The 27791-nt window shown below is 40.6% G+C and overlaps 1 protein-coding gene across 1 annotated transcript; it reads left to right on the plus strand.

Moving 5' to 3' along the window:
• Positions 1-726: 726 nt before the first annotated feature.
• Positions 727-27458, plus strand: cand2 (cullin-associated and neddylation-dissociated 2 (putative)). Its single transcript, XM_033626232.2, has 24 exons — positions 727-916; positions 2643-2786; positions 3503-3657; positions 3823-3946; positions 5062-5119; positions 5783-5981; positions 6597-6702; positions 7846-7988; positions 8737-9047; positions 9757-9898; positions 10110-10228; positions 10380-10535; positions 11317-11538; positions 11656-11862; positions 16244-16431; positions 18540-18699; positions 18782-18922; positions 19755-19894; positions 21495-21670; positions 22130-22225; positions 24351-24520; positions 24602-24766; positions 26036-26143; positions 26944-27458. The coding sequence occupies exons 1-24, from the start codon at positions 849-851 to the stop codon at positions 27172-27174; spliced, it is 3729 nt and encodes a 1242-aa protein (XP_033482123.1). The 5' UTR covers positions 727-848; the 3' UTR covers positions 27175-27458.
• The last annotated feature ends 333 nt before the right edge of the window (positions 27459-27791 follow it).

The following is a 27791-nucleotide window of genomic DNA, read 5'->3' on the forward strand; positions in this document are numbered from 1 at the left end:
TTTCACTCTTGTTGTCAATAACACACAGGTCCGAACACACACATGCACAAACAGGACCTATACATGCACTAAGTGGAGAGATGTCAGAGTGAGGGGGCTGCCTGGGTCAGGCGCCCCAAGCGGTTGGGGGGTTCGGTGCCTTGCTCAAGAGCATCTCAGCAGTGCCCAGGAGGTGAACTGGCACCTCTCCAGCCACCAGTCCACGCTCCATATTTGGTTCGGACGGGGACTTGAACAGGCGACCCTCTGGTTCCCAACCCTCAGTCCCTATGGACTGAGCTACTGCAGATTACACCACAAAGCAAAAACTTTATAGCAATGATGGTTTGTAAGTGAGTACATTTACTCAAGTACCGAGTACAATTTTGAGGAACTTCTACTTTAGTATTTCCATTTTATGCTACTTTACATTTCCACTCCACATCTCAGAGGAATATTATATGGGGGGGGGCATAGATGTATAATAAAAACAAAGGAAGTCATTTAATCTACAAATTAACACTGTTTAGGATATAACTAACAGCTGTTAACGGCAATTCAAACGGATACTTGACCTTTAACACTCATTAACCAACACAAAATATTCAATGACCTCTCCTAACAGTTTATTCCGCAGTACTCCATGTGTCCACACGGTGGCGCCATCAACCTGACACACGTTCCCCGTCACATCTATTTATATCTGGACCGAGTGTCAGGTTCCCCGCCGCTCCGCTCTCTGCTATTGCTGCTCCCTGTCCCCTGCACGCTCGCCATGTTGTCGGGTTAAATCAGTCGTCACAGTTTTGTTTCTTTGTTAACACTGAGTAAGTTTTCATATCTCCGCTGACAGCAGCCAAAACACCAAGATGTCCAATGTGTCCTACCACATCTCCAACCTGTTGGAGAAAATGACATCAACTGACAAAGATTTTAGGTAAGACAGTTAGTGAAGAGCTCGTGTGTGGGTCACAGTGAGATGACACTTTTTGGTCCTGACTCACTCTGTCTCATTATGTGGCTCTCATTTTACTTGTTTTTACTTCTTGATTTTAGATGGATTTATTGTGTGTAACTGCAGTGAAAGTCCGAGTTTAACTATTTAATGAGTGTGCCACTGAATGTAGTGAGATAAAAAGTGGTGGAAGAACTACTCAGACACTTCATTAAAGGGAAAGTAGTTTTGTGTGGGGGACTTACTCATAGTCAGCATATTACATACAGTAGATGTCAGTTGGCACACCCCCAGTTTGGAGAAGCAGGTATGGAGACTAAGCAATGACCTGCTGTGGACAGAGGCAGCTGCAAAATGTATTTTAGCCACCTTAAAAAATTCCCACCTAAAAAAGTGTGTGCTGTATTGAGAATGTTTTCACTGCTTTACTTTGGTGTCAAACAGCAATTTCCAAGGTGAAAATGAAGCTGCTATATCTCTCTCTTCAGAGCCAGACTCCACTGAAAAAAAACCCTTGATTTAACATCGCTGAACACAGGAGCTGCTGCTCTACTGCTGCCTTGAAAAGTTTGTGTTACTGTGTGACTTTGGTGTTTTAAACGGTCACTTCAGATTCACCAACATCACACAATAACACTAACTAACCCTATGTTATCAAGGCAGCAGTGGACCAGCAGCTCCTGTGTTCAGTGAGCTAAAATTACTGTTTTTGTCAATGGAGTCTGGTGAAGTAGACGAAAGCATAGATGGAGAATGGGCACACTGACTGGAAGGTGAAGCAGTGAAAATACTACTAGCATACACTTAAAATTATATTATTTTTTTTTAGTACATTTCACTGCTGCCTACATCCTCAGCAGTACATTTCTTAGCTGCTGTGTTGTACTCCAGTCTGCGTCTCCAAACTGTCAACTAAATTGTAGGCCTAATATAAATTGTACACTGACTCTGAATAAGTGCCCCACGCAGCCGCATTTAAAAAAATCAGAACTATCCCTTTGAGTAAAAGGCCACAGTGTAAACATACTGTGTGACAAGTAAAGTTCCTGCATTCAAAACTTTACTCAAGTAAAGTACAAAAGTTTGCAACCTATACTCAAAGTACAAACAGTTAAAGTGCTCATTATGCAGAATATCCTATTACAGAATAATACATACAGTATAATGTCACTGGATTCTAATTATTGATGCATTAATATGTTTATCAGTTTAATGTTGCAGCTGGTAAAGATGGAGCTAATTTTAATTACTTACTATACTGCTGAGCAGCCTGTGAATTTCACCATCGTATCAATACACTTTTATTTATCTGTATTAATCCATCAGAATTGATTCATTGATTATATTTTGTAATGTTAATCTTAATCTGCAACTAAAGTTCAAATAAATGTAAAGTGAAAAGCACAATATTTGTGGAGTAGATGTATAGTACCTAACGTTAGTATTTGTACCTCAGTCTAGTTCTTGAGTAAATGTACTTGGTTACTTTGCATCACTGGAGATAAGAGTGTCATTAAGTCAACAACATTTTAAAACAGGTTTTACACAACTGATTGATTCATTTATGATTGGGTCTTCTGTTTCCTGTTCCTGGGTGGACATTTAATGTCATAACATAAAATCAGGCATTTTAATTTGTTCAACTCTTCTTGATTCTTTTTCTCCATTGATGTGTGTATTTGGTGTGTTTGTGTGTGTGTGACACCAGGTTCATGGCGACCAATGATTTGATGCTGGAGCTCCAGAAGGACAGCATCAAACTGGACGAGGACAGTGAGAGGAAGGTGGTGACCATGCTGCTCAAACTGCTGGAGGACAAGAACGGGGAGGTGCAGAACCTGGCTGTGAAATGGTAAAAACACAGAGGATGTTCAAGCTGCTCAGTCTGTGGAGATGGAGATTTACCTCCTCATTTCTGTTCAGGGTGATTTGAGGCGGTTAATCAAGGACTATGCTGCATTTTGCATTTAATGTTATTGACATTACTTTGCAGAGTGCAAATCAAAATAAATGTTAAATTCACTGGTCAGACATACAAAACACATAGAAGCAGTTTAAAAAAAAGTAAAACTAAAGCCACAATACCTGCATCACCTGTAACAATACTTAAATAATAGTACTTAAATACATGTGCATCATCTCAGGGTGCTGTGTCCTCTATGTTCTCCCTCTCTAACTGTTGTGGTTTGAAATTATTCTCAACACACAAATCAAACCAGAAGTAACCACAGACTTTTGAAGGACATGTTGATCGTTCTAAACGTATTTTTCTGATGCAAGAAAATCAGTCTTTGTTGCATTTCTGTGTCCTCAGATGCTGCACAGTCAGTAAATGTTGCATTACTGTCATTCTCAGTTTCAACATATTTTAGGTGAACATCAGTCTTTCTGTTCTGGCAAAGAAACCGTACGAAAGACACTCAAAACTCTGTAAGAAAGTGTTTAGTGATGTAATTTAGGGTGTATTTACTCTTGAAATGTTTATACAGTGAGTAAACTGTGACAGTGTCTGTAGTGCACTGATGGAAACTGATACAGAGAATGATTGCAGTTATGTTTGCTTTGCAGCCTGGCCCCTCTGGTGAGTAAGGTGAAGGAGCCTCAGGTGGAGACAATGGTGGACACGCTGTGTTCAAACATGGTGTCAGACAAAGAGCAGCTGAGAGACATTTCCAGCATGGGACTGAAGACTGTGATCGCTGAGCTGCCGCTGTCTTCATCAGGTGAGGGCTGAGATATCCTCATTAGTGGCGCTTTACCCTTAATTTAAACATGGTGACAACCAGTTTCTGACACCAACTTTTCCTATATTTTTATCTTTTAGTTGTCGGATCTGTTGCTGTTTTAAATTTCCTTCTGGGTTCTTGTATTTTTTTGTGGGCTGCCAGGTTTGACCCTGACAGTCAGTGTGTGTAAGAAGATTACCTCTCAGCTGATTGGTGCCATGGGGAAACAAGAAGATGTCTCAGTTCAGTTGGAGGCTCTGGACATCCTGTCGGACATGTTGGGAAGGTGACAACTAAACGTTACAAAACAGTTTTAGCTGTGCTCTTTGGTCCGGACTGAAATATCTCAAAAACTTTTGAATGGACTGACATGAAATTTTCTACAGACATTCATCAGAGAATTGATTGACTGATTACTTTTATTATCAGAATTCATTCTGAAATTTGTCTTGCATCCAAGACACTTGTTTCTCATCACAGAATTCATTACAAATTACAAAAATATAACATTAAACATCCATCAGACAAAATATACCATCAGATATGTGACATGTGCTATGTCCAACATCAAGGTGGCTGTGGTGCCTCCAAGTCGCTGCACTAACAACTATTCAACATTTTAACAGACTGAGGAATAAAAGTGTCCCTCAGTCTGTTTAATCTAACTTGGGGGACTCTATATCTCCTGTTGGATGGCAACAGCTGATACTCTTCAAATAGAATATGCGTTGGGTCAGACAAAATATTGCCTGCCAAGGACAACATTCTTCTAGTATATGCGGCTTTAAAGATTGGCTCAAGTGTTTGACCTACAATCTTAGAGCAGATATTTAGCAGTCTCCCGAGTCGAGCTTTAAGTTGTACTGAGAAATCCCTCTGACTCTGGTGATCCCTCAACATTGTGTCTAATGTCACCATGAAGTTCACAATGAAATATCTCTACTGGATGAATTGTAATGACATGTTTTACAAACATTCCCTTCAAGATAAACACTGATGATCCCTTGACTTTTTCACCTGGTGCCATCATAATGTCAACATTTTATTGTTTATGACCAAATACCTGCAGAGCTAATGACGTTCCCCTCAGCCTCAGCTGCACTTTGTGTTTACTGCTAATTAGTAAATGTTAGCATGCTGACATGCAAAAATCAGACTGTGAACATGGTAAACAGTGTACCCGTTAAACACTAGCATGTTAGTCATTGATGATACATGTTAGCATGTAGCAAACAGCACAGCCTCACAGAGCTGAAAGCACAGACCAGAATAGATTCTTGATTGATTGATGATTCATATGATTAAGAATTTTGGACACTCAAACATAAAACAGTTCAAATATCAATTAAGGTTTTTATTTAATTTTATGGGGTTTTTTATATTTTATTTTTCATCCTCCAGGCTGAGTGGCGCTCTGGTCAGTTTTCACAGCTCGCTGCTCTCCAGTCTGCTCCCTCAGGTAAGAAACAATCAGTCAGACTGTGGCGCCAAATGACCAAAGACAAGTGTGAGTGTGTGGTATATTTTATCTCCTCTCGCTGTGGTAGTAGTGGTGCACAGTAGTAGTATTCATACTTTTTTCAGTGCTAATAGTAAATTCAAATTATTTTTATCTGTATTTTTTACAAACAGAAATATTTAACATTGTAAGCAACTATTAGATATTGATTAACTGTAACACTTAATGGTGAAAGTCTCATTATATTATAGTTGTTAAATGATGTATTGACGTCACAAACATAATTAACGTTGTATTTGTAAGTTAAATGTTTGTAACCTCTGTCACTGTTTAAAGACTCATAGCATGGGAATATTGTCATCTATTATCAATACACAATGATAGCTAATATACAGTATATTATAAGTAATAAAATATACTGTATGTTTGTGAATAAATGAGAACACTAATTCAAAATGAGTGTGAAGTGAACTATTTTTATTGTTTTCTGTGGCATGTGCTTCTATTTTGCAGCTTGCAGCTTTTTTTTTTATTTTGGTCATTTTCTATTCATCCATCTATGTTTTCTTTTATCCATCTCTCATCTGTCTGTCTTTTCATTCAGTCATTCATTCACTGACATATGTATTCATTCATTCACTCTTCACCCTGATGCTCTGTCAGTTAACCAGCTCCAGGATGGCGGTCAGGAAGCGCTCCATCTTGGCTCTGGGTCACCTGGTACCCTGCTGCAGCCCCACCCTCTTCTCCCAGCTGACTGAGCACCTGTTGACGGAGCTGACCAAGGGCCCGCCCACTTCCATGACGAGGACGTACATCCAGTGCCTAGCAACCATCAGCCGGCAGGGTGGCCATCGAGTCGGTGAGATCTGCTGCTACGTTACTTTGGTTCCCCGACAGCTGTCATGTTGATTTTTATATACTTTTATTTATTTTTGAACCACGTCATAGTCTTCCACCAGTGTGTTTGTCTGACATGCTCACAGTGTATGAATCAGGACAGCTAGTCAGGTCCTCAAGTCTTTTATTTCAGGACTTTTGGTGAGGTGGATTTTAGTTCTTATGATCTCTCTAAAGTGACAGATGTTCCCTCAGGAGACCAAAAACAAAGCTAAAGAAGAGTCAGTATTGGACTGACATTCATCAGGTGACACAAACACAAAGATGAGTAACGAATCACTACGTTGCGCTGTAACTGCTGAATGTGGAAATAAGCGTCTGTTTGTGTTCATGAGTTTGTTTTTGTTGTACTCTTTTAATTTCTACTGTATTATTAGAAACTTGTCAGTCACCTTAAGTAGTTTTTATCAACCTGCTACTCATCACATACTTTGATTCACCCTCTCAGTGGCTTGTTGATGTTTTAATGTTTTATTCACACCAGGACAGCTCAGGTTTAGGTACAAACTCATAAATGTACATTCATTTTGTCTCTTCATTGTGTGTGTGTGTGTGTGTGTGTGTGTGTGGTCTGTAGGTGAACATTTAGAGAAGCTGATCCCGATGGTGGTGAAGTTCACCAGCGTGGAGGACGATGAGCTCAGAGAGTATTGTTTCCAAGCCTTTGAAGCTTTTATACGCAGGTACACACCATAAAGCATAAACTGTACAGTAGAGACGGACGACATGACGGCTCAAAACTGAAGTCAAAACACCACGATCGCCCCCTGGTGGCTGGCTGCAGTGTTGTTCCTAAACCCTGTGCCCTCTATGTTAGCAGATGGGACATGGGCCACACTAAAAGATCAAAGTACAGGTCAAATACATTTTTCCCATTTTATGTAGTTCTTATCAGACTGATGTTTGTTTAAGTGGTAAGTCTGGCTTTAATTAGTTATCTGATGCTATGAAAAGGGGAGTTGACATCATGATTGACAGCTGTGTGTGCTGATCGGAGCGCTCGCGATCAGTGCTGCTTGTGATTGTTTGGGCCGGTGTATGGGCAGGAACTCAAGACCGCAGAGATCACTACTGGGCAGGCTCTGGCTCTAAAATATTATGTCATCAGTGCAAAACGGCAGTGGGAGTATCCTGAATATGTTGACTTCTTTTATATACAGTGGGAGCATGGATGTATAAAGAGACCTGTTGACAGCGTTGGAGGCGCGGCCTCGTTCATTCCTGTGAAAGTAGCTCAGTGGCGCATGAAGCCAAAATGGTTCAAGCTGTGAATGACTTTACCTGGATTATTGGTGCTGCTTGTGCACTGTGCGCTCCACAGAGCAGACACACTACAGACTTCCAACGGCTGAGCAGGCTGCTTCCTGGTTAGCGCTCCGTCATTCTCTGAATGTAGAGTCTGTATATGGAGACTAGCGCTCGATTAACTTGAATGGGGATAAAATGATTAAATCATGCGGCTCCTCTGGACTTTGCAAATGTTATCAAACTGAATGGATTAAATCTTGACAGTAACATGAGTCATTTTGCACGGGTTGTTGTGACGCTCAAAAAAATGGATCCACTGATTTACAGATGTGTATTTCGGCATGTAAGTCAATGGAACAAAGTCTTTTTGGACTGCAGGGCATCACGTGATGGACCCAGAAGATGAAATTCCACTAGTCGGAGACTATGAAAATTGGCTTCAATGCCTGGCGCACTTCCTGGGAGGAAGTGGAGACCTGTCGTCCATCTTTATGTACAGTTATTGATTCAGACACACACACTCACTCTCTGTCTCTCCCCCTCTCTGTACTGCTCATGCTTTGTCCTGTTACTGACAGGTGTCCAAAGGAGATGTCCCCCCATGTTGCCACTGTAACACAGCTTTGTCTTAAGTTCATGACCTTTGACCCTAACTACAACTATGATCACGAAGAGGAGGAGGAAGAAGATAGCATGGACATAGAAGACGGGATAGAGGAAGGTTTGTGTTTGTTTTACAGTATTATTTGTTTTCAGTTTTCATCTTCTTTTGGTTCATCAGTATGTTTTGTGCTCATGTTCTTCCCTTGCAATTACGAGTGTTTTTATTACAGAGGTTCGACATACAATCTATATTCTCCCACCTCATCCTCCTCAGGATTGGCCCCGCAGCTATCACTTACTAGGCAGGGTTTAAGTTCCAACATCACACCAGAGCATACTGCAGTCACTGCGACTTGCACTCGAGGTGCTAACACAATTCCAAAGTTTCCACATGTGATTATCGTCACTGCAAACAGTCACCCACAGCACACCTTACGCCTGCCGTGACTGTCTGACTCAGTTTAACCCGAGCAATTAGTGGGGGAAAAGCAGGCAGACAACAACAAAAACAAAGTTACAAGTTAAAGAAAGAAAACTAGTCCGCCCCAAGGTCAACACCCACATCTTTTTGCCTGTTACCAGCTCACATGCCTGGGCGGACTAGACAAAGAAAACGACCAAAGCAAACAAAACCAAACAACAAAAACAGTCCCACAGCGAGAGCAGCTAATGGACCACTGATGCTCTGCAGAGACACAAATGGATAACACTTTATTACAAAATATTAAAATGCATACTGATTAAATGCTGAAAAACTACATGGCTGAAATTTGAAATAACTGGTATGTCGATCACATACTTCAAATGTTTTCTTTGAATGTACTTACCTACATTCCTTCTTCCTCTGATCTCTTCTCATGACCCAGAGTCAGACGATGAGTACAGTGACGATGACGATATGAGCTGGAAGGTGCGGCGCTCCTCCATCAAGTGTCTGGAGGCGTTGATCAACACTCGTCGGGACCTCCTCCTCTCCTTCTACTCCTCCATCTGCCCCGCTCTGCTGACCCGATTCAAGGAGCGTGAGGAGAACGTGAGGGCGGACGTCTTCGCTGCCTTTTCAACGCTGCTGAGACAAACACGGGTGGGATCGAGTCACCGCGGCCTCATCACGGCCGGGTCAGACTCAGCGGTGAGCAGGGAGGAGGAGCCAGCTGTCACCATGCTGAAGAAACAGGTACAGAGTGATTTTACTTCAAGTACAGAAGCAATGATTTGCAGCATGTAAAAAATGGAACGTTCTTTTTCAAGGGGAGGACATGAAGGTGGCGTCAGCCCAGTTTGAGTTACCGAAACATCCCCTGAAGACTTACAGAAAATAATTAGCTGAGTTATTTATCAGTGGATAGAGCCGGTCAAGTCTGGTCTGAATTCACAGATGTGTGTTCAGGAAGGACAGGAAAGGTTTGACTGCATGCTGATGGACAAAGCTTTTACTTAGGAGGTGCACAATGAGAACTGCAGATCTGATCAGAGCAGCACACATGTTTTAAATTAGCTTTAAAACGCTGCTGGTTATTTATTGAGTGTTGCCAGATTTTGTCTCTTCTGGGTGAACTAAGACACCCTGACTCACCAGTAATTCAAACACTGTACTGGATTCATATGATTTAGCCACTGGACATAGTCAGGGGTTTTGCAGTATTGTCCAATATGAACTGGTGATAAGATTGAGTTTAGACGACACCTACACACCACATGTCAGAAATTAACATCTATGGCAAACAAAGATTGGTAAATCTGTATTGTCACTCCTGTTTTGGTCATCAGCAGCAACACGATTCTCTCAGACAGGTCAAACAGAACACACTTAATGACACAGTAACCTTGTGTGTGTGTGTGTGTGTGTGTGTGTGTGTGTGTGTGTGTGTGTGTGGTCTGTCCAGGTGCCGGTGATAGTGAAGGCTCTCCACAGACAGCTGAAGGAGAAGAGCTTGAAGTCTCGACAGGGCTGCTTCTGTCTGCTCACTGAACTGGCTCACACTGTACCTGGAGCTCTGGAGCAGCACATACCTGCGCTAATACCTGGTACACACACACACACACACACACACACTTCATTTTACACTGCCTTTTTCTTGCTTTCGTTCTTTGCTCATCCCTCCTAACAGCTACATCTTTTCGTTTAACTGCTTTGTGTTCTCCTCCCCCTGCTCTCTCCTTTTCTTCCACCTTCTCCCTCTCTTTGCTTCTTTCTTTTTCTTTCCCTCCTTCCTCCTCCTCATCCTCCCTCCCCCAGGCATCATCTTCTCCCTGACAGACAAGTCCACCTCCTCCACCATGAGGATCGATGCTCTCTCCTTCTTCCATGTCCTCCTCCTCTCCCACCCTCCTCAAGCCTTTCAGCCACATATGCAGGTTCTTTAATCATCCTCTCAAGCTTTGCCTCATGAAATATACGTAAAATATACATATTGTTTAAAAGATCATTGACCTTACTAACTGAAAAAGTATCTTAAGATGAGCTAATAAAGATTTATTTTCTCTCCCTGTGCTGTGGTCCCTGCAGGTGCTGCTTCCTCCGGTGGTGGCGTGTGTAGAAGACACTTTCTATAAGATCACCTCGGAGGCTCTGCTGGTCACCCAGCAGCTGGTTAGAGTGATGAGGCCACAGGGACAGACCGCCACAGCAGGAGGATTCGACCCCAAACCGTTTGTCAGAGAGGTGAAGGGTCGGGTTTGATGGGGTTTTTCTCTCCTCTGATCTGTGATGCTTATTGTTTTGCTCTGCTCTGTCCTTTCCTGACTGTTAATTTCACCTGTGGCTGTAATATCACAGTAGAGTTGTTATATCCTGTTGTCATTCTTAACACCCTGAACACAGGTCAGCCGGCCAGACACTGTACGAATGCCGCCTGATTTTAGCCCCCGAATTCTGCCAGATTGATTGTTGTTTGACGTGCAGTTTGAGGGGTCATAACTAGGGTTACAGAATTCCCAGTAAAGTCAAGGTTGAAACTTTTCATGGGAAATAACATGAATTTCTGGGAATTAACAGGAAATTAAATAGAAATATTGGGGTTTTTTTCTCTGGCTGTATTTACCATGTCGTATACAGATAGAAACAAACCAGTTACAACATAATGAGCAGACAAAAATCCATTAATTTGCCAGATAAATCCATTATTCTGTCAGATACACTGTAAAATGTGCCATGTGGTGGTTTAGCTAATGGGGAAAGTTTGAAAATCTGAATCAGCGGTCTGGTGTGTGTGTTTGAAGACGCAGCCGTCCTCTCATAAACCTAATTGAAATTCTCTCTGGACATAATATTCTGGGGGCTCTGTGCTTTGTTAAATGTTAGCTCCATGTTTGTAGATAGGTAATTAACTGAGTGTCGCAGGTGGCTGTGCAGGAAGGCCGAATTAAACACGTTCAGCAAGCTGTTGGCAGTGTTTACTGTTTGAAGAGATTTGTAAAAAATCACAATATTTTATTTCTCCAAGGTGTTTTCTGTAACCCTGAAGAGGCTGAAAGCAACAGACATTGACCAGGAAGTGAAAGAGAGGGCTATCTCCTGTATGGGCCACATGGTGTGTCACCTTGGTGACCACCTGGGGGCGGAGCTGCAGGGCGTTTTGGCGATCTTCCTGGAGAGGTTGAAGAATGAGATCACAAGACTGACAGCGGTCAGGACCATCACCCTCATCGCTGCGTCACCGTTAAAGGTTCAGTGCAACACAATCTTTATTTGACTTTTATTTTTTATGCACTTACAAAAAGATTTACAAAGAAGAAGCCGTGACTAAAAAGTTAAAAGTCTTTCTTTCCTCCATCTTGTCCAGATCAACCTGTCGTCCATCCTTTCAGAGACTCTGTCTGTGTTGGGATCTTTCCTGCGGAAGAACCAGCGCGCTCTGAAGCTCGGCACGCTGGCGTGTCTGACTGCGTTGGTCACGCATCACGGTGCCAACATCAAACCTGCAGCACTGGAGCCCGTTCTGAGTGAGCTTCCTGCCCTGGTGGACGAGAGCGACATGCACGTATCACAGGTACTGCACTGAACTGAACACACACACACATTAATGTACTTCCACCACAAATGTTCATCTGTGTTTGGGTTTAGATCTGCATTGAAATATGGACAGTGATGACAATTATGGTTTGGGAGAAGCTGTTTTTTTTTTTTTCAATGATAAATTGTACAAAATGTCGAATGGCTTAAAATCATGACGACTTATAGCCATTTGTATTGATCATATTTTTATAGCACTACCTATAGTAGTAGTGTTTCCTTATCCGCTGTGAGGGTCCAAAGGACAGAGGGAAGTGTATGCTGTAAAGCCCTCTGAGGCAAATTGTGATCTGTGATATCGGGCTTTATTAACAAAATTGACTTGAACTGAATAGTATGCCATCGAACTTTGCAGGGTTGCTTGGAGTGGATATGAGCAGCTGTTGTCTAGATTACACTATGTGTTTAAGAGTTTTGTACGTTGATGTCAAATAGGCATGAAGAAGAAGAAGAAGAAGAAAGCCAGGAAGAATCTGAATACCTATGATAAATAAAAAAGATTAGGGGCTGTGTATCAAATATGGTAATGATTCAGTGTTAAAAATAGTTGAGGCGCACAAAGCCAAGTCTGTAATTAAAGATTAGTTTTGATCCAAGTAATCCAAGTAATGGTTAATTTTGCTTTTATACTTTTAGTGTAACTTCAGCATTTTTTTTTTTTTTAAGATTATTTTTTTGTGCTTTTTGCCTTTAATGGTTAGGACAGATTGAAATGGGGTGAGAGAGAGAGAGAGTGGGGGTTGACATGCAGCAAAGGGTTGCAAGCTGGAGTCGAACCTGCAACCACTGCAGCGAGGCATCGCCTCTGTACATGGGGCGCCAGCACTATCCACTACACTACCGACGCCCCAACTTCAGCATTTTTTAACCTAGACCCTATTTTCCCACATTTTTGTGTCTAAGTGACTTATGGAGACAACAATATTTAAAATTAGTCCAGTATTGAGCGAGAACACTGCAGCCGGATGTGGCAAAACAGGCTGCGGGGTATCACTAATGGACAATTGTCAGAGGTGGGTAGAGTAGCCAAATATTGTACTCAAGTAAGAGTACTGATACTTTAGAACAATATTACTCACGTAAAAGTAAAAAGTAGTCATCCAAATAATTACTTGAGTAAGAGTAAAAAAGTATTTGGTGAAAAAACTACTCAAGTACTGAGTAACTGTTGAGTAACGTCTGATTTATTTGTAAAATAAGAACATGAACGTAATCAATCAATCAAAAATAATAATCTGCAAATTCATGTATTTTAAATGGTACCCCTTTAACTAAAACAAAAATAAATTAAATCTTTACAAACATAACATAAATCAAGGCACAAGACACACAAATATATTCTTATATATATATACTGTACATATACAGTACAGGCCAAAAGTTTGGACACACCTTCTCATTCAATGCGTTTTCTTTATTTTCACCACTATTTACATTGTAGATTCTCACTGAAGGCATCAAAACTATGAATGAACACATGTGGAGTTATGTACTTAACAAAAAAAGGTGAAATAACTGAAAACATGTTTTATATTCTAGTTTCTTCAAAATAGCCACCCTTTGCTCTGATTACTGCTTTGCACACTCTTGGCATTCTCTCCATGAGCTTCAAGAGGTAGTCACCTGAAATGGTTTTCCAACAGTCTTGAAGGAGTTCCCAGAGGTGTTTAGCACTTGTTGGCCCCTTTGCCTTCACTCTGCGGTCCAGCTCACCCCAAACCATCTGGATTGGGTTCAGGTCCGGTGACTGTGGAGGCCAGGTCATCTGCCGCAGCACTCCATCACTCTCCTTCTTGGTCAAATAGCCCTTACACAGCCTGGAGGTGTGTTTGGGGTCATTGTCCTGTTGAAAAATAAATGATCGTCCAACTAAACGCAAACCGGATGGGATGGCATGTCGCTGCAGGATGCTGTGGTAGCCATGCTGGTTCAGTGTGCCTTCAATTTTGAATAAATCCCCAACAGTGTCACCAGCAAAACACCCCCACACCATCACACCTCCTCCTCCATGCTTCACAGTGGGAACCAGGCATGTGGAATCCATCCGTTCACCTTTTCTGCGTCTCACAAAGACACGGCGGTTGGAACCAAAGATCTCAAATTTGGACTCATCAGACCAAAGCACAGATTTCCACTGGTCTAATGTCCATTCCTTGTGTTTCTTGGCCCAAACAAATCTCTTCTGCTTGTTGCCTCTCCTTAGCAGTGGTTTCCTAGCAGCTATTTGACCATGAAGGCCTGATTGGCGCAGTCTCCTCTTAACAGTTGTTCTAGAGATGGGTCTGCTGCTAGAACTCTGTGTGGCATTCATCTGGTCTCTGATCTGAGCTGCTGTTAACTTGCCATTTCTGAGGCTGGTGACTCGGATGAACTTATCCTCAGAAGCAGAGGTGACTCTTGGTCTTCCTTTCCTGGGTCGGTCCTCATGTGTGCCAGTTTCGTTGTAGCGCTTGATGGTTTTTGCGACTCCACTTGGGGACACATTTAAAGTTTTTGCAATTTTCCGGACTGACTGACCTTCATTTCTTAAAGTAATGATGGCCACTGGTTTTTCTTTAGTTAGCTGATTGGTTCTTGCCATAATATGAATTTTAACAGTTGTCCAATAGGGCTGTCGGCTGTGTATTAACCTGACTTCTGCACAACACAACTGATGGTCCCAACCCCATTGATAAAGCAAGAAATTCCACTAATTAACCCTGATAAGGCACACCTGTGAAGTGGAAACCATTTCAGGTGACTACCTCTTGAAGCTCATGGAGAGAATGCCAAGAGTGTGCAAAGCAGTAATCAGAGCAAAGGGTGGCTATTTTGAAGAAACTAGAATATAAAACATGTTTTCAGTTATTTCACCTTTTTTTGTTAAGTACATAACTCCACATGTGTTCATTCATAGTTTTGATGCCTTCAGTGAGAATCTACAATGTAAATAGTCATGAAAATAAAGAAAACGCATTGAATGAGAAGGTGTGTCCAAACTTTTGGCCTGTACTGTATATATATATATATATATATATACATGTAATTATGTACTCAGAGGTGGGCAGAGTAGCCATATATTGTACTCAAGTAAGAGTATTGTTGCTGTAAAACAATATAACTCAAGTAAAAGTAAAAAGTATTCTGCATTAAAACTACTCTGAAAAGTACAATTTATCCAAAAAGTTACTCAAGTAAATGTAACTGAGTAAATGTAACTAGTTACTACCCACCTCTGACAATTGTGCACCATCAATGTGCATCCACTAGAAGTGCTTGTTTTTGCCCGTGACAGGCTCAGATTATTCTGTTTGACAACATTATGGAAAAGATCCCTACAGAGATAGAGCTTTTGTTATAGAGTATGATTTTTTATTTGTTTAACCTGAAACAGACTCAAAATCACCATAGCCTGTGGTTGCCAGCTGTAGCCTTCAATATTGGACCAATTTCCAAAATTGTTGTTCCCAGTAAGATTTGTTTATAAGCAGTCCACTTCAGTTAAGTTAAGTTCACTTCAGTTCGTTACACATTAGAAGGGTTATTTTTGCGTTTTTATCATCAACAGTTGTGTATTGTACCAAAAGAACTGTTCCATCTGTAGATACATGTCTGTAAGGGATACAGCTCTATGGGTACCATACCGAAAAAATACTATATACTATACCGTAATACTATATTGTTTGGTGGAAATTCGGCTTTAGTTGGCACAAAAAAAAGGCACAAAACATGGGAGAACAGGTTCCAGGTTGAAAAATACCGAAGTTACCCTTTAATGGTTCTGGACTTTCACAGAAAGCCTAAATCTACAATAAAATCTAAAGGATTTAATTTTAATCCCTTCAACAATTAAACTCCAGCCACATATTCCCTCTTACTTTTAAATATGTCACCTTATAGAAGATGAAGATGCTTTAATTTCTGTTTCACTGTGACTTTACTTTTCTTTCAACATGTCGAACTGTGACTCGAGGTGTTGGGGAGCACAACTTTATGAAAAAAAATAGTATAAAGTGTTTAGTGTCTCCAGAGGGAGCTGTTTGAAGTCTGATAAATATTCTCAGCTGAGATCTGTCTGCAGTTGAGTTGCATTGTGGGTAATGTAGGCAGCAGTTTTTTACATTAAATGGAAGAAGAATGTGTGAAATTAAATAGAGAATATCTCTAATTCTGCAGCATCAGCCTTGATTTTATAGCAGCATGATGTTTAATCTGTGGAGTTCTCTTTTAAGTAGTTTTTTTTAGATATCCTGCAAATTAACAGACAAACAAAAAATGTTTGATGCTGCTTGATTCAGCTTTCCATAACACAAAGTGCTGTGTAAAGATATTGTTACATGACACATGATACATGTTGAAGTTTACATGTCTCTGCTCAGGTATCCGTCACCTTGCTGACCTGCATGGCCAAAGCTTGCCCCTCCTCTCTGGCGAAGATCAGCTCCTCCGTGCTGCCGGGGATCTTCAGACTCGTCCACTCTCCACTGCTGCAGGGTGGAGCGCTGACAGCCATACTGGACTTCTTACACGCACTGGTGCTGTCCAAAACCAGTAATCTGGGCTACAGGTGAGATGGTGTGTGTGTGTGGATGAGCTACAGTAGGTGCTGTATCAGTTTGGGCCCAAATGTCCTTACAACAATAGAAAAGTAGGAAAAGTTTTTACCCAAGTCAACAGTTTTCTGGGAAAGCTGTTTAATGTTGAGGATAATTGCTAATGGGTTGTTTTTCTTTCTTAAATGCTGATATGAATCTGATATTTTTGGATTTAAGATATCATGTTCTTCTCGCCGGTATTTGAAGACGACCATTTTCATTTTGTTGAAGTTCGAAAAAAGCAAGATTGCATAAATCCAGTGTTTCCCTCAGGCCTGTAAACAGCACTTATCTTATCAAGTGACATGAAAACTTTCCAAAACTCACAATGCTGAAATTATTTTAGGTGATTAGAAGCCCATTAAAAGACAATGTAGACATATTACAGCATGTTTAACCTTTGACATGCCGTTATAATTAAGTCTCAAGTGTGTGGAGTCAATGTCCAGCTGATTACAAAATGATCCCTAAAGCGAATTCTATCAATTTTACACATAAAGGTCAGTTATATTACGTCTTCTGTAGCTCAGGAGGAGCTTTGTCAGGTCTGAGGAAATAACCCTCATTATCCCATCGAAGGTTTTCTCAGCTTGAGCTCAGAGACGACAAGTTTAGAGCAGAAAGTCTGTGTTACAAAGTGCGGGCGGGGAGTTTGAAAGACAAGGCCTTTCATGAGGGGCACCAGACTTTTGGAGTTTGACCCCCACTGGAGATCGAATCTCTCAGCCTTTGTCTTCTTTAACTTTGTGTTATTTTTAGTCACTGAAGTGCACTTTTGAATTAGTGCACTTTTTAAAAAATGTATTTGTTTAACCTTTATTTAACCAGCAAGTCTCACTGAGATTGAAAATCCCTTTTATGAGAGCGACCCGACCGAGGTAGCAGCCAATCAAAACACATCTGAAATGCAACAAATACAACATGTAATACAAAAATCCATGTTAAAACAACAACGAATCAAACATAGTGGCCTCTAAAGTAAAACAAGCACACGTCTCTGTCACCACATCCTTTATGACGCCCTTAAATTCATTGATGGATTTAAGTGTTAGATCTTTTTGGAGATTGTTCCATGTCCAAGGTGCATATGATACATGATACTAATCTCTCAATTTATGTGAGAGTGAACGTCCATTTTGTCATGACTGCAGAATATCTGATATTTATCTTAATCAGGAATATTTTTATTTGATTTTAACAGGATTACACAATGCATATATTTACAACAGGTATCAAACTGAAAGCATATACATGACGGGAACAAAGCATGAAATCCAATCATAGTCCTCCCCATTTCTCTAACCCACTAAAAACAGCTGGAATATCATCAATAGGACGGTCTAACATCTCCTGAATAGTACAAAAATGACAGACGAGCTCAAAGTCAGGCTCATTATTAAAAGAGAGCGGGAGAGATGCTTGTGTAAAAGGCAGGTTCAGAATGATGGGGGGCGTCATCAGAGTATACACTGACAGAAAGCACCAAGAACACAAAATCTTCAGTTTAACTCACAGCTCTGGAAGTATTTCTATCTGAGTTACAAATTGATTAGTGTATCTTTCCAAGATTAAGGCAGGACATAATGTCCCTCAGCCACTGGGCATGGGCCGTCGGGCCAGCAGAGAGGCAAAGGACAGTGTACGGCATTGGATCGGAGTCAGGTGTAAGGAACGTGTTATTTAGCTGTTGATTTGGAAGGATGCACTTCAAACTTTTGAGTTGAATGCACATATTGTAAGTTGCCCTCAAAAGGTTTGTCACCAAATCAAAGCCGCACTTTCATCAACGGTGTCGTTCAACAGGACAAACTTGATTTAATTTGGAGATGAGCTGGACAATAATGCACTAATAAACAATTTTTTTATTGACTTTCAGCTGTCGTATCGTGATGACGAGTGTGTCGTGATATGTGTTAAATCAGATATTGTCTAAACTAACTTCTCTTTCTTTAGTTGTGTAAAATACTTTGTATGAAATGTGCAATATAGATTAAGTTTATTACAGTATTACTATATGAAATATTCTGACACCTTCTTCTCCTCTCCTCTCCTCTCCTCTCCTCTCTACTCCTCTCCTCAGTCAGTTGTTGAAGTCTCTCACAGATCCGTTCCACAGCTCCTCAGCAGACTCCACCATCATGCACAGACAGTCGTACCATTCTGTCGCCTGCTGTGTGGCCGCTCTGTCCTCCGCCTGCCCCAAAGAAACACCAGCCACTGTAGCCAGCCTCCTGCAGGAGGTGCGTCGGAGTTTGTACGATGGTAAAGTACAACACCTCCTGTATCAGCCTCACTAGATCTCCTCTCCTCTCCTCTCCTCAGGTGAAGAATCCTGGTTCTCCAGAGTCTGCTCGAGTCCTGGCTCTGTTGTGTTTGGGGGAGGTGGGGAAGAGTGGCAGTCTGGGAGGGTGTAAGGAGGTGCAGGGAGTCATCCTGGAGGCCATCTCCTCCACTAATGAGGAGGTAAGGCATAAACAGCTCCCAGACTGCAACCCATTATCATCATGAACATCATGTTTTGCCCATTCAGCAGTTCAAATTCCAAAATTGTCCAATTTACAGTTCAGACAGACAACTCATGTTTAAATGTTTATTTCAGCATCAGAACATAGTTAGAGTTTGGCCCCCTAGCTGGAGCCTGCAGGTGTATGCTGGGGTAGAGGTAGGCCTGAAAGAGTGAACAGCAGCACTGATGAAGGGCAGCAGCGGCATGGATAATGCAAAGGGAGAGCTGGGAAGATTTTGCAGCTTAAATGGACCGCCAAATTTGCAGGGTGTGTTTGTAGATGACATATGGGGAGTGACGTATGACGTGTGTGTATGAATCACAACAGCTCGGATTCAGATTAACAGATGATTTGTGCTGATAAGATCTAACAAAAGCCTTGGTGCTAAGACACCAGAGGGAGATTTTTGTGATCGTTAATCTGAGCAGCAGCAAGATAAATCCCCCCATGGTGTCTCAGCACTGGTGGAGGTGGTGGTTGACGACTGATGAGGTGAATAGAGGCTGCTCCAGGTGGTGGAGGATACACACAGCAGCAAGAGAACCATATTTTAAATGAGGTTGAACAGCAACAAGCGAAATGTCCAGTAATCTGTGTGGATGGTACATCGTGAGGTGGAACCTAATGAGCTCTGATTACATTTGTTTAAAGTGAGGAAATAAACCTGGCCTCTCTCTTCAACGGTCTACACATGCAGTTAAACCTTTCCCTGGATGTCTGAAGGTAGAAAAAGACTTAACGCATTTGCTTATTTTTTGACATTAATAGTATCTAGTTTGTGGTTTCAGGTGAAGACAGCAGCGTCCTGCGCTTTAGGCGGCATGGCGGTCGGCAGCCTGAATGACTACCTGCCCTTCCTGCTGAAGGAGATTTCCTCCCAGCCGCGGAGACAATACCTGCTGCTGCACTCCCTCAAAGACGTCATCAGGTGTGTGTTCATGGGTTTCTGCTTATGTGTGATTTTATTTCACTTTTCCTCTTTGAAGGCATCTTTTCTTTCTCTCCTCAGTGTTTCTTTTTCTCTTCATATCTTTCTGCATTAATTATTTTTAAATCTGCACCAGAGAACGACACTCCTCCGTGTCCTCAAGTGAAGGACAAAAGCTGACGAAGATTGTAGCACATAAGACATAGATTGTAGCACTAAACTTAAGTAGTAAGAGGTTAGTTTAGTTAAGATTAGGCAATCTATCAACTAGTCAGATTGATAGAAAATTACTATTTTGATGGTTGAGGTTATTTTTCATGTAAAAACATTTCATAGTTTCAGCTTAACAAATGTAAAGATTAGCTGCTTTTCCTTTGAATAATGTTTATAATTGTAATGTATTAGTGATAATGTTGAGGTTTGTACAAAACTAACATGAAGGTGACACTTGGGGCACTGGGTCATTGTGATGCTATTTCTCACTATTTTTACTATTTTTACAAACCAAACAATCCATCCATCCAAAATAATCAGCAGATTAATCCATGATGACAGTCACAGGAGACAGTTTTGTGCCCCTGATACTTTAGTACAAGTACATTTTCTTGATTATACTCACATACTGTACTAAGGGTTAGGTGTGCAAGATTTAGGGGGGTTTAGTTGCATCTAGTGGTGAAGATTGCAGATTGCAACCAGCTGAACCTTCTGCTTAAAATTCTTTCAGTGTTAATTGTTCAGGAAGTTTTTACAGGGAGCAGAATTATCAGTGGAGGTCTCTTCCTCTCCAAAATGGACAGACTAGTAGATTAAAACTGGTGAAAACACCGAATAAAGTACTTTCTCCGATGCTGTTTTGCATGCCAGAGATGAGCAGCTCACCCATGAAATGCTATTGTGTGCTCACTTTATTTATGATCCAGACGTCCAGGTTTTTTTTTTACTGTCAGCCAAATTATCCACAAAGGGTCTGTTTGGTTTGTCTGTTTCGGGCTCCTGTAGAAACATGATGGGGTGACACTGCGATCTTCAAAAACAAGGTCCCGCTTCCTATGTAGATAATAACGGTTTATTCTAAGATAACAAATACACAAAAGTAATTTTTAGGTGATTATATCAAAGAAAACATACTTATTATAATATGTTCGATTTCTGCAACTATATCCACCTAAAACCTTCACACTGGACCTTTAAGTAACATTGTCAATGCCACACCACCACTTTTCTTTTACTTTTTAGTAGTATTTTTACAGTGTGGTATTGGTGTTTTTATTAAGTAAAGGAGTAAATACATCCTCCACCACTGCAGAAATCAATTCATTCAACCTTCAAGTGTCTTTTGTGTGAGGTGAAACATTGGCAGAGGGAAGAAGTTAAATGGGGTTTTGTTTTTTGAACTGAGCAGAGTATACTTTAGACATAACTAGTGAATTTGAAGGTTTTTTCAAATGGAGATGTGTTTCTTCTTTATTGCAGCTTTAATAGAGTCTGGTAAAGGAGACGTATTTGACTCTTTCCAAATGCAGCTGTAACTAGATTCTCCTTAAAGTTCCTTAAAACTTTGTTCTCCTCTCTGAATACCTTCTTTCTCTCTGCACAGTGCCTGTCCAGCCTCCAGTCTCTCGCCCCATGTGGAGTCTATCTGGGCGCTGCTGTTTAAGAACTGCGAGTGTCAAGAGGAGGGGACCAGGAACCTGGTGGCTGAATGTCTGGGAAAACTGACCCTAGTCAACGCTGCTCAACTGTTACCCCGACTGAAGCAGCAACTTAAAACCGGTACGATGTGGCAGGAGGGAAATATGTTTGTCTGGGTCTGAGAAATTAACTGTGTAAGATGTTTGTGATGTTGGTGGCCAGTTACTCTGTCTGTCTGTCCAACAATTCAGTCCAGAGCAGAATAACTCTAGAAATACTGGTCAGATTGTCATGACATTTGATTTGGTTTTAGGTTTGCAGCCGTTTTAATAGGGACGGTTTCTTCCAGCCATGTGTCTATAGTTTTGTAGTTGTGTCAGACAGTCCAATAATGAACATTTAAATGGCATCAAAACCACAAAGAAATCTGTTTTATATTTACTTTATTTCACAAAGCCTAAGCATTATGAGGATGGCAGGAAGTTACTCAATAGGGCCCTTACAATGATGAAGTTACTGTTCCTCTTCCATGATTCTGTTAAAGGTTGATTTATAAAATGACACAGTAATAAAAAAAAATCTCCTCCTGCCCTCTCACAGGTTCTCCTCTGGCTCGCAGCACAGTGGTGACAGCTATCAAGTTCACTATTGTTGACCACCCTGCTCCCATAGACGCACTGCTGAAAGACTGCATAGGTACAACACACAGGCACCAAAACACACTTTTGTTTCACTTCACTTTTCAGGACAAATCTGAACCTAGTTCTTATTTTAAAGGATAGTTTCACATGTTTTTAAAGTCTGTCTTAAAATTCCAGTAAAATAAAAGTTAGAGCATCTTCATCTTCAGTAATGGGATGTACTTGTGGTGGAATTTAATCACAAGAAGGATTTGAATAAAATTTACAGATCTGGTGTAACTGAGCTCCACCCACACCTCCCTCACTCGTGTTGTTAGATCAGGAAGACCGTAACAGTAAGTCAATACATAACTCTAACCACACTCTGTAGACATGTGAATACAGCTTTTGCCAACTGAAATTGAAACACACACCTCCTACTGTAATAACACTCTTGCTAGCTACCCACTAGCTAGTTTCATGTGATTGATGGAGTTAGCTAGTCACCCAGAATCACATTTGTTTGGATACATATATGTAACCACCCCTGAGTTAAAGATGAGTCTGTTTTCACATACAAGGAAGTCACAATACAGAGTAAAACAAAAAAATGATGTTTATGTAATGGAAAAGATTAGTTTTTCTCTTCACCTCCAGAAAAATGTGTTCATTAAATTCTGGGCGAAGTGGGTGAAATTATTAAGACCCTTGCATCCTGATTTTGTGGAGGTATCATACAAAAGACCCTGTGACAAACCTCACTGACTGCTGTTCTATTTTTCTTTCTTCTTTTTTGTCTCTTTAATCCCCCTCAAGTCTCCCCGACATATGGCGCTCGTATGTACACTTAATCTCTCCCAAATCTCCCACAAATGCTCTACAAAGCTCTTGAATTGTGAAAAAAATTTGAACAGCAGGAGAAATTACGTAATCACATTTTATGTTTTGCTTTGTAAACTGTTGTCGAAAAAAATGATAATTATAAAAAAAAGGCAGAACAAAAGAAAAAGAAACTAGTCCTGCAAGTCAGGAATCGTAAATATGAAAAATAAATTAAAAGAGTGTAAAATATAAATGTTTTAAAATGAAGAGAGCTGTACATTTTTGAAAGAACAAAGAGGCAGGAGTGTGCACATTTTCACTATATAAATAATATATGTTGTAGTAAAGATTTCTATTAATGTAACGAGTGAGGGGAGATAAAGACAGATGACAACTTGGACGTGTATTTTTAATTTCACTGTCTTTAAAAAAGCACTCACATTACACTGGAAGTCATTGGTCACTGTTTCCATTACTCCTGCCCATTAGAGATGGGGTGGGACAATATGGTATCGTTACATAGATGCCAAGTATCAGTTTTTATTAGAGAAATTGTTAATATTACAAATACAAATTTATTTGTTGGTACCTTACTAGAATAATAAAATCAGTTGCTTTTTCAGTCCGCTAGACTGTGCTGCAATAAAAATGACTGAAGTGAGATGAGCAGACTGGAAAATTATGGATTAAAGAGATGCTGACAAAGTTTTTCTTTGGGGGCATAATCTTCAGGATATAATTGCAATATATCAAAATATATGTTATTGCAGTACTCAGCATATCACAAAACATTTAAAATTGCAATAATAAAGTGTCATGATGATGTCATATTGTTGGGCCTCTGGTGATTCCCACCCCTAGTGTCCATACTGGTGTGACAAGATGATGTGTTAGTGGAAGTGATGGGAGACAAAATCCACTAATATGAGACTTCAGGAGTCTGGGTTTGCCAAATTTAGTCTGCATCTTCCAAGATCTTAAATTTTCTGTTTAGCATTTTCACCTGTATTTGACAAAGTAGAGGCAGAGTGGAAACACAGGGAGGAAGAGAGTTATGACATGCGACAGAAGTTCCAAAAGAATCAAACGCAGGACTTTGCAGTAATGTGGCATGCGCTGTAACTACTCGGCTACCAAGGAGCTCCCAAAGTTAGTGTTTTTAGTTTGAAATTTACTTTTTCAATGCACATTTGAAAATGTGGGTGTGGCTCTAAGACAGACGTTAAAAAATGGAAACCCCTCTTTCACCTTTCACCATAAATCTAAACCCAAGGCCGAATCCTGAACTAACTTCATTCTACTCACTTCAAACAACAAAAATGTAAATGAATCTGTCTGTTCAACAGCAGTGACCTTATCAAACTGTCTCTGTTTGGTAGGCGACTTCCTGAAGACCCTGCAGGATAGCGACATCAACGTGCGCCGTGTTGCTTTGGTGATGTTCAACTCAGCAGCTCACAACAAACCATCTCTGATCCGTGGTCTCCTAGCAACAGTCCTGCCTCACCTCTACAAGGAGACCCAGATCAGGAAGGACCTCATCAGAGAAGTGGGTTTAGAAGCTGGAAATGGTCATATCTGATGTTTGTAACTTAATATGTAGATGTTATAATCTGTTGGTGTGCTGCAGGTGGAGATGGGTCCATTCAAACACACTGTGGATGATGGTTTGGATGTGCGTAAAGCAGCGTTCGAGTGTATGTACACTCTGCTGGACAGCTGCCTGGAGTCGCTGGATGTCTTGCAGTTCCTAGATCATGTGGAGGAAGGACTCAAAGATCACTATGATATCAGGGTGGGTGGAAACATCACATCAGATGATGTCACTGAGATTTAAGTCTGGAAGATAAACTGCCTCTTTGAACAAGCAAAACTCATGAACAACCTTTTCAACTAGCTTTTACTGTTTAATTCAGGCATGGAAAAAAAACTAAGTTAATTTACTCAAGTACTACAATAAAGCACAATTTTAAGGTTCTTGTACTTCATGTGAGTATTTCTATTCTATGCTACTTTATACTTCCACTCCACTGCAGCTCAGAGGGACATTTTGTACTTTTTGCTTCACTGAATTTATCTGATAAGTGACTAGATACTTTGCAGATTCAGATGAATAATACGAAATATAATCAAGAAATAAATGATGATGTGTCATTATAGGATAAGAATATACATTGATGTGTCAGTAACTATAATTTAATATATGAAGTGGGCCATTCTGCAAAATAAGTACTTTTACTTTTAGTACTTAAAGTAAATGTTGATTTTGATACTTTTGTAGTTTTACTTCAGGGTCCAGTGTTTAAGATTTAGGGGACTCAGTGGCATCTAGCAGTGAGGATTGTAGACTGCAACCAGCTGAAACTTCTGCATAGAATTCCTTCCATGTTCATGCTTCAGGAGGTTTTCACCATACGCCGAATTATCCACAGAGGTCTCTTCCAAAGCAAACTGACTCAGAGATTTCATCCGATTAAAACACTGAATAGAGCAGTTTCCTGTAAAAAAACCAACAACAAACAAACAGTTTTTCCGACACTGCTCATTGCAGAGGGGTTAGGAGCTCTGGTGACAAACGCCAATACTCAAATGGCTCTACTGAGAGCCAGTGTTTGGTTTGTCTGCTCTGGGCTACTGTTGAAACATGTGGTGCAACATGGCTAGTATTGTTTACTTAAGTAAAAGATCTGAATACTTCCTCCACCACTGGTTACAGTTTGAAGCATGTTTTAACACCTGCATCGAGTATTTCCCATCACAAATTTGTGCCCAAGTTTTGGAGAAATGTGACGATGTTGCCAAAACATCCACCGTCTTTATCTAGTTTGAAGATGGGAACTAAAAATCAATTAAAGCTCAGTAAGAGGTGCGTTGATCCACTCAGGTGCAGGAAGAGTTCATATTGATGTTTAAGTGAAGGACAAAACTGTAAATAATCTGCAGCAGTCATAAAAGGTTATTTAGGCCTGGCTGTGTCTGACTATAGAAGTGTCTGGTTCATCTTCTTGACTCGACTCTCGCTCTTTTTCTCTTGTGCGTGTGTGTTTTTGTGTGTGTGCTGTAGATGCTGACCTTCCTGATGTTAGCCAGACTGGCCTCTTTGTGTCCTGCAGCTGTTCTCCAAAGACTGGACAGACTGATAGAGCCACTGAAAGCTACATGCACTACCAAGGTACCAACACTCTTTACAAGTCCCTAATTCATATTATGATTTATATAAATGCTAAAGTGTGGCACTGCATGGACAGCAATCCACCACCGGGCTTTGCAAACACAACTTGTCTCAAACTACTTGTTTGACGTCAAAGTCCAAATTTGACACAGTGGTACTTAACTTAGTATTTTGATTTTTATGCTACCTTTAATTTGACATAAAAAACCATATGTTTATATGACATTATTCAGTGCTATACTTGTCTACCCACTGGTATGAAAGTGTCTAAACTTGGCTCCATACTGACAAACTACAACATTAAAATTCTCTCACATGTATTTGGCAGTAATAAAAACAGAATGGTGTAATATTTTGTAATAATATAACACTGTGGAAGGAGCCATACTTCATAATGAGTACTTTTACTTTCATACTTAAAGTGCATTTTGATGATAATGTCACTGTCCTTTCACCTCAGTAAAATGTGACTTAATTTTTTTTTTATCAGATATAATTAATTAATCATGTAGTTACAAGTATTTTTAGATTGTGGTATTTCTACTTGACTCAAGTAAAGTATCTGAGCACTTTTTTTACCACTGATGTACAAGTGTGAATGACATTTATTTCACTTAAATATTGATGCAAACTAAAAACTCTGACTCTGAAAATGTCATAATAACTGATTAGAGTGATGGCCAATACTGTATTCATTTATATTAAACGTAGTATTGAGGAGTACAGTGTGAAAAAGCTTGTGATGATGATTCCCACTACACAGACAGACCTAATCTCCACCCTTCCTCTTCCTCCTTCAGGTGAAGGCCGGTTCTGTAAAGCAGGAGTTTGAGAAGCAGGAGGAGCTGCGGCGCTCGGCCATGCGCGCCGTCGCGGCCCTGCTGGCTGTGCCTGAGGTGGAGAGGAGCCCCAGCATGGCCGACTTCGCCAACCTGATCAGAACCAATGCTGACATGGCCTCCATCTACCAGAGCGTCCAGGGCGTAGAGGGAGGAGGCTTCGGGCCCGCAGAGAGCATGGATATGAGCTAGACTCTGGGTGACGGAGGAGACGTTTTGTTATGATGTTTTTTATAGACAGGGTTCAGACACAGTAGATTAAAGTGTTTTAAAGAAGCACAGTGCTGTTCAAATTTGCTACACAATCACAGCTATATTTTAAAACTGGGCTTTTTAGGATGGATGTCCTCTCTGGGAAAAACACATTTAATGATTGGCGTGAACTTGAGTGGTTTCTTTTGTCCATCTCAAGTTCCTCCCAGTCAGAACTGTGTTTAATGTAGGTCACATGAAATAAAGTGGACGCAACACTTTGAGACGCCTCAGTGCAGTTTGTGTCTGAGTGCATGAGATCTAACAGCTGATATGTTGTGCCTCTAGATTTAAATCATCATGCTGAGTCTGTTTTTGCTTCCAACAACATGAACATAACATAGACAGGTGACAGAGGTGTTTCAAAACAGCATTAAGCGATATAAAAGTAGAACATCGATCTGCATTTTCCTCTTGGACCACCATTTGTAACACTGAAGTTTTAAAAGAGCCCCTGTTTTAGTTTGTACAATCAAAGTAACAACAGCCTAATTATATTTTGATGTGTTTTTTTCTTAATTACACAGAGAATAATGCAATAATGACAATATGACAAG

The sequence above is a fragment of the Epinephelus lanceolatus genome, chromosome 1, assembly GCF_041903045.1.
Source record: "Epinephelus lanceolatus isolate andai-2023 chromosome 1, ASM4190304v1, whole genome shotgun sequence".
Classification (NCBI taxonomy): Eukaryota; Metazoa; Chordata; class Actinopteri; order Perciformes; family Serranidae; genus Epinephelus; species Epinephelus lanceolatus.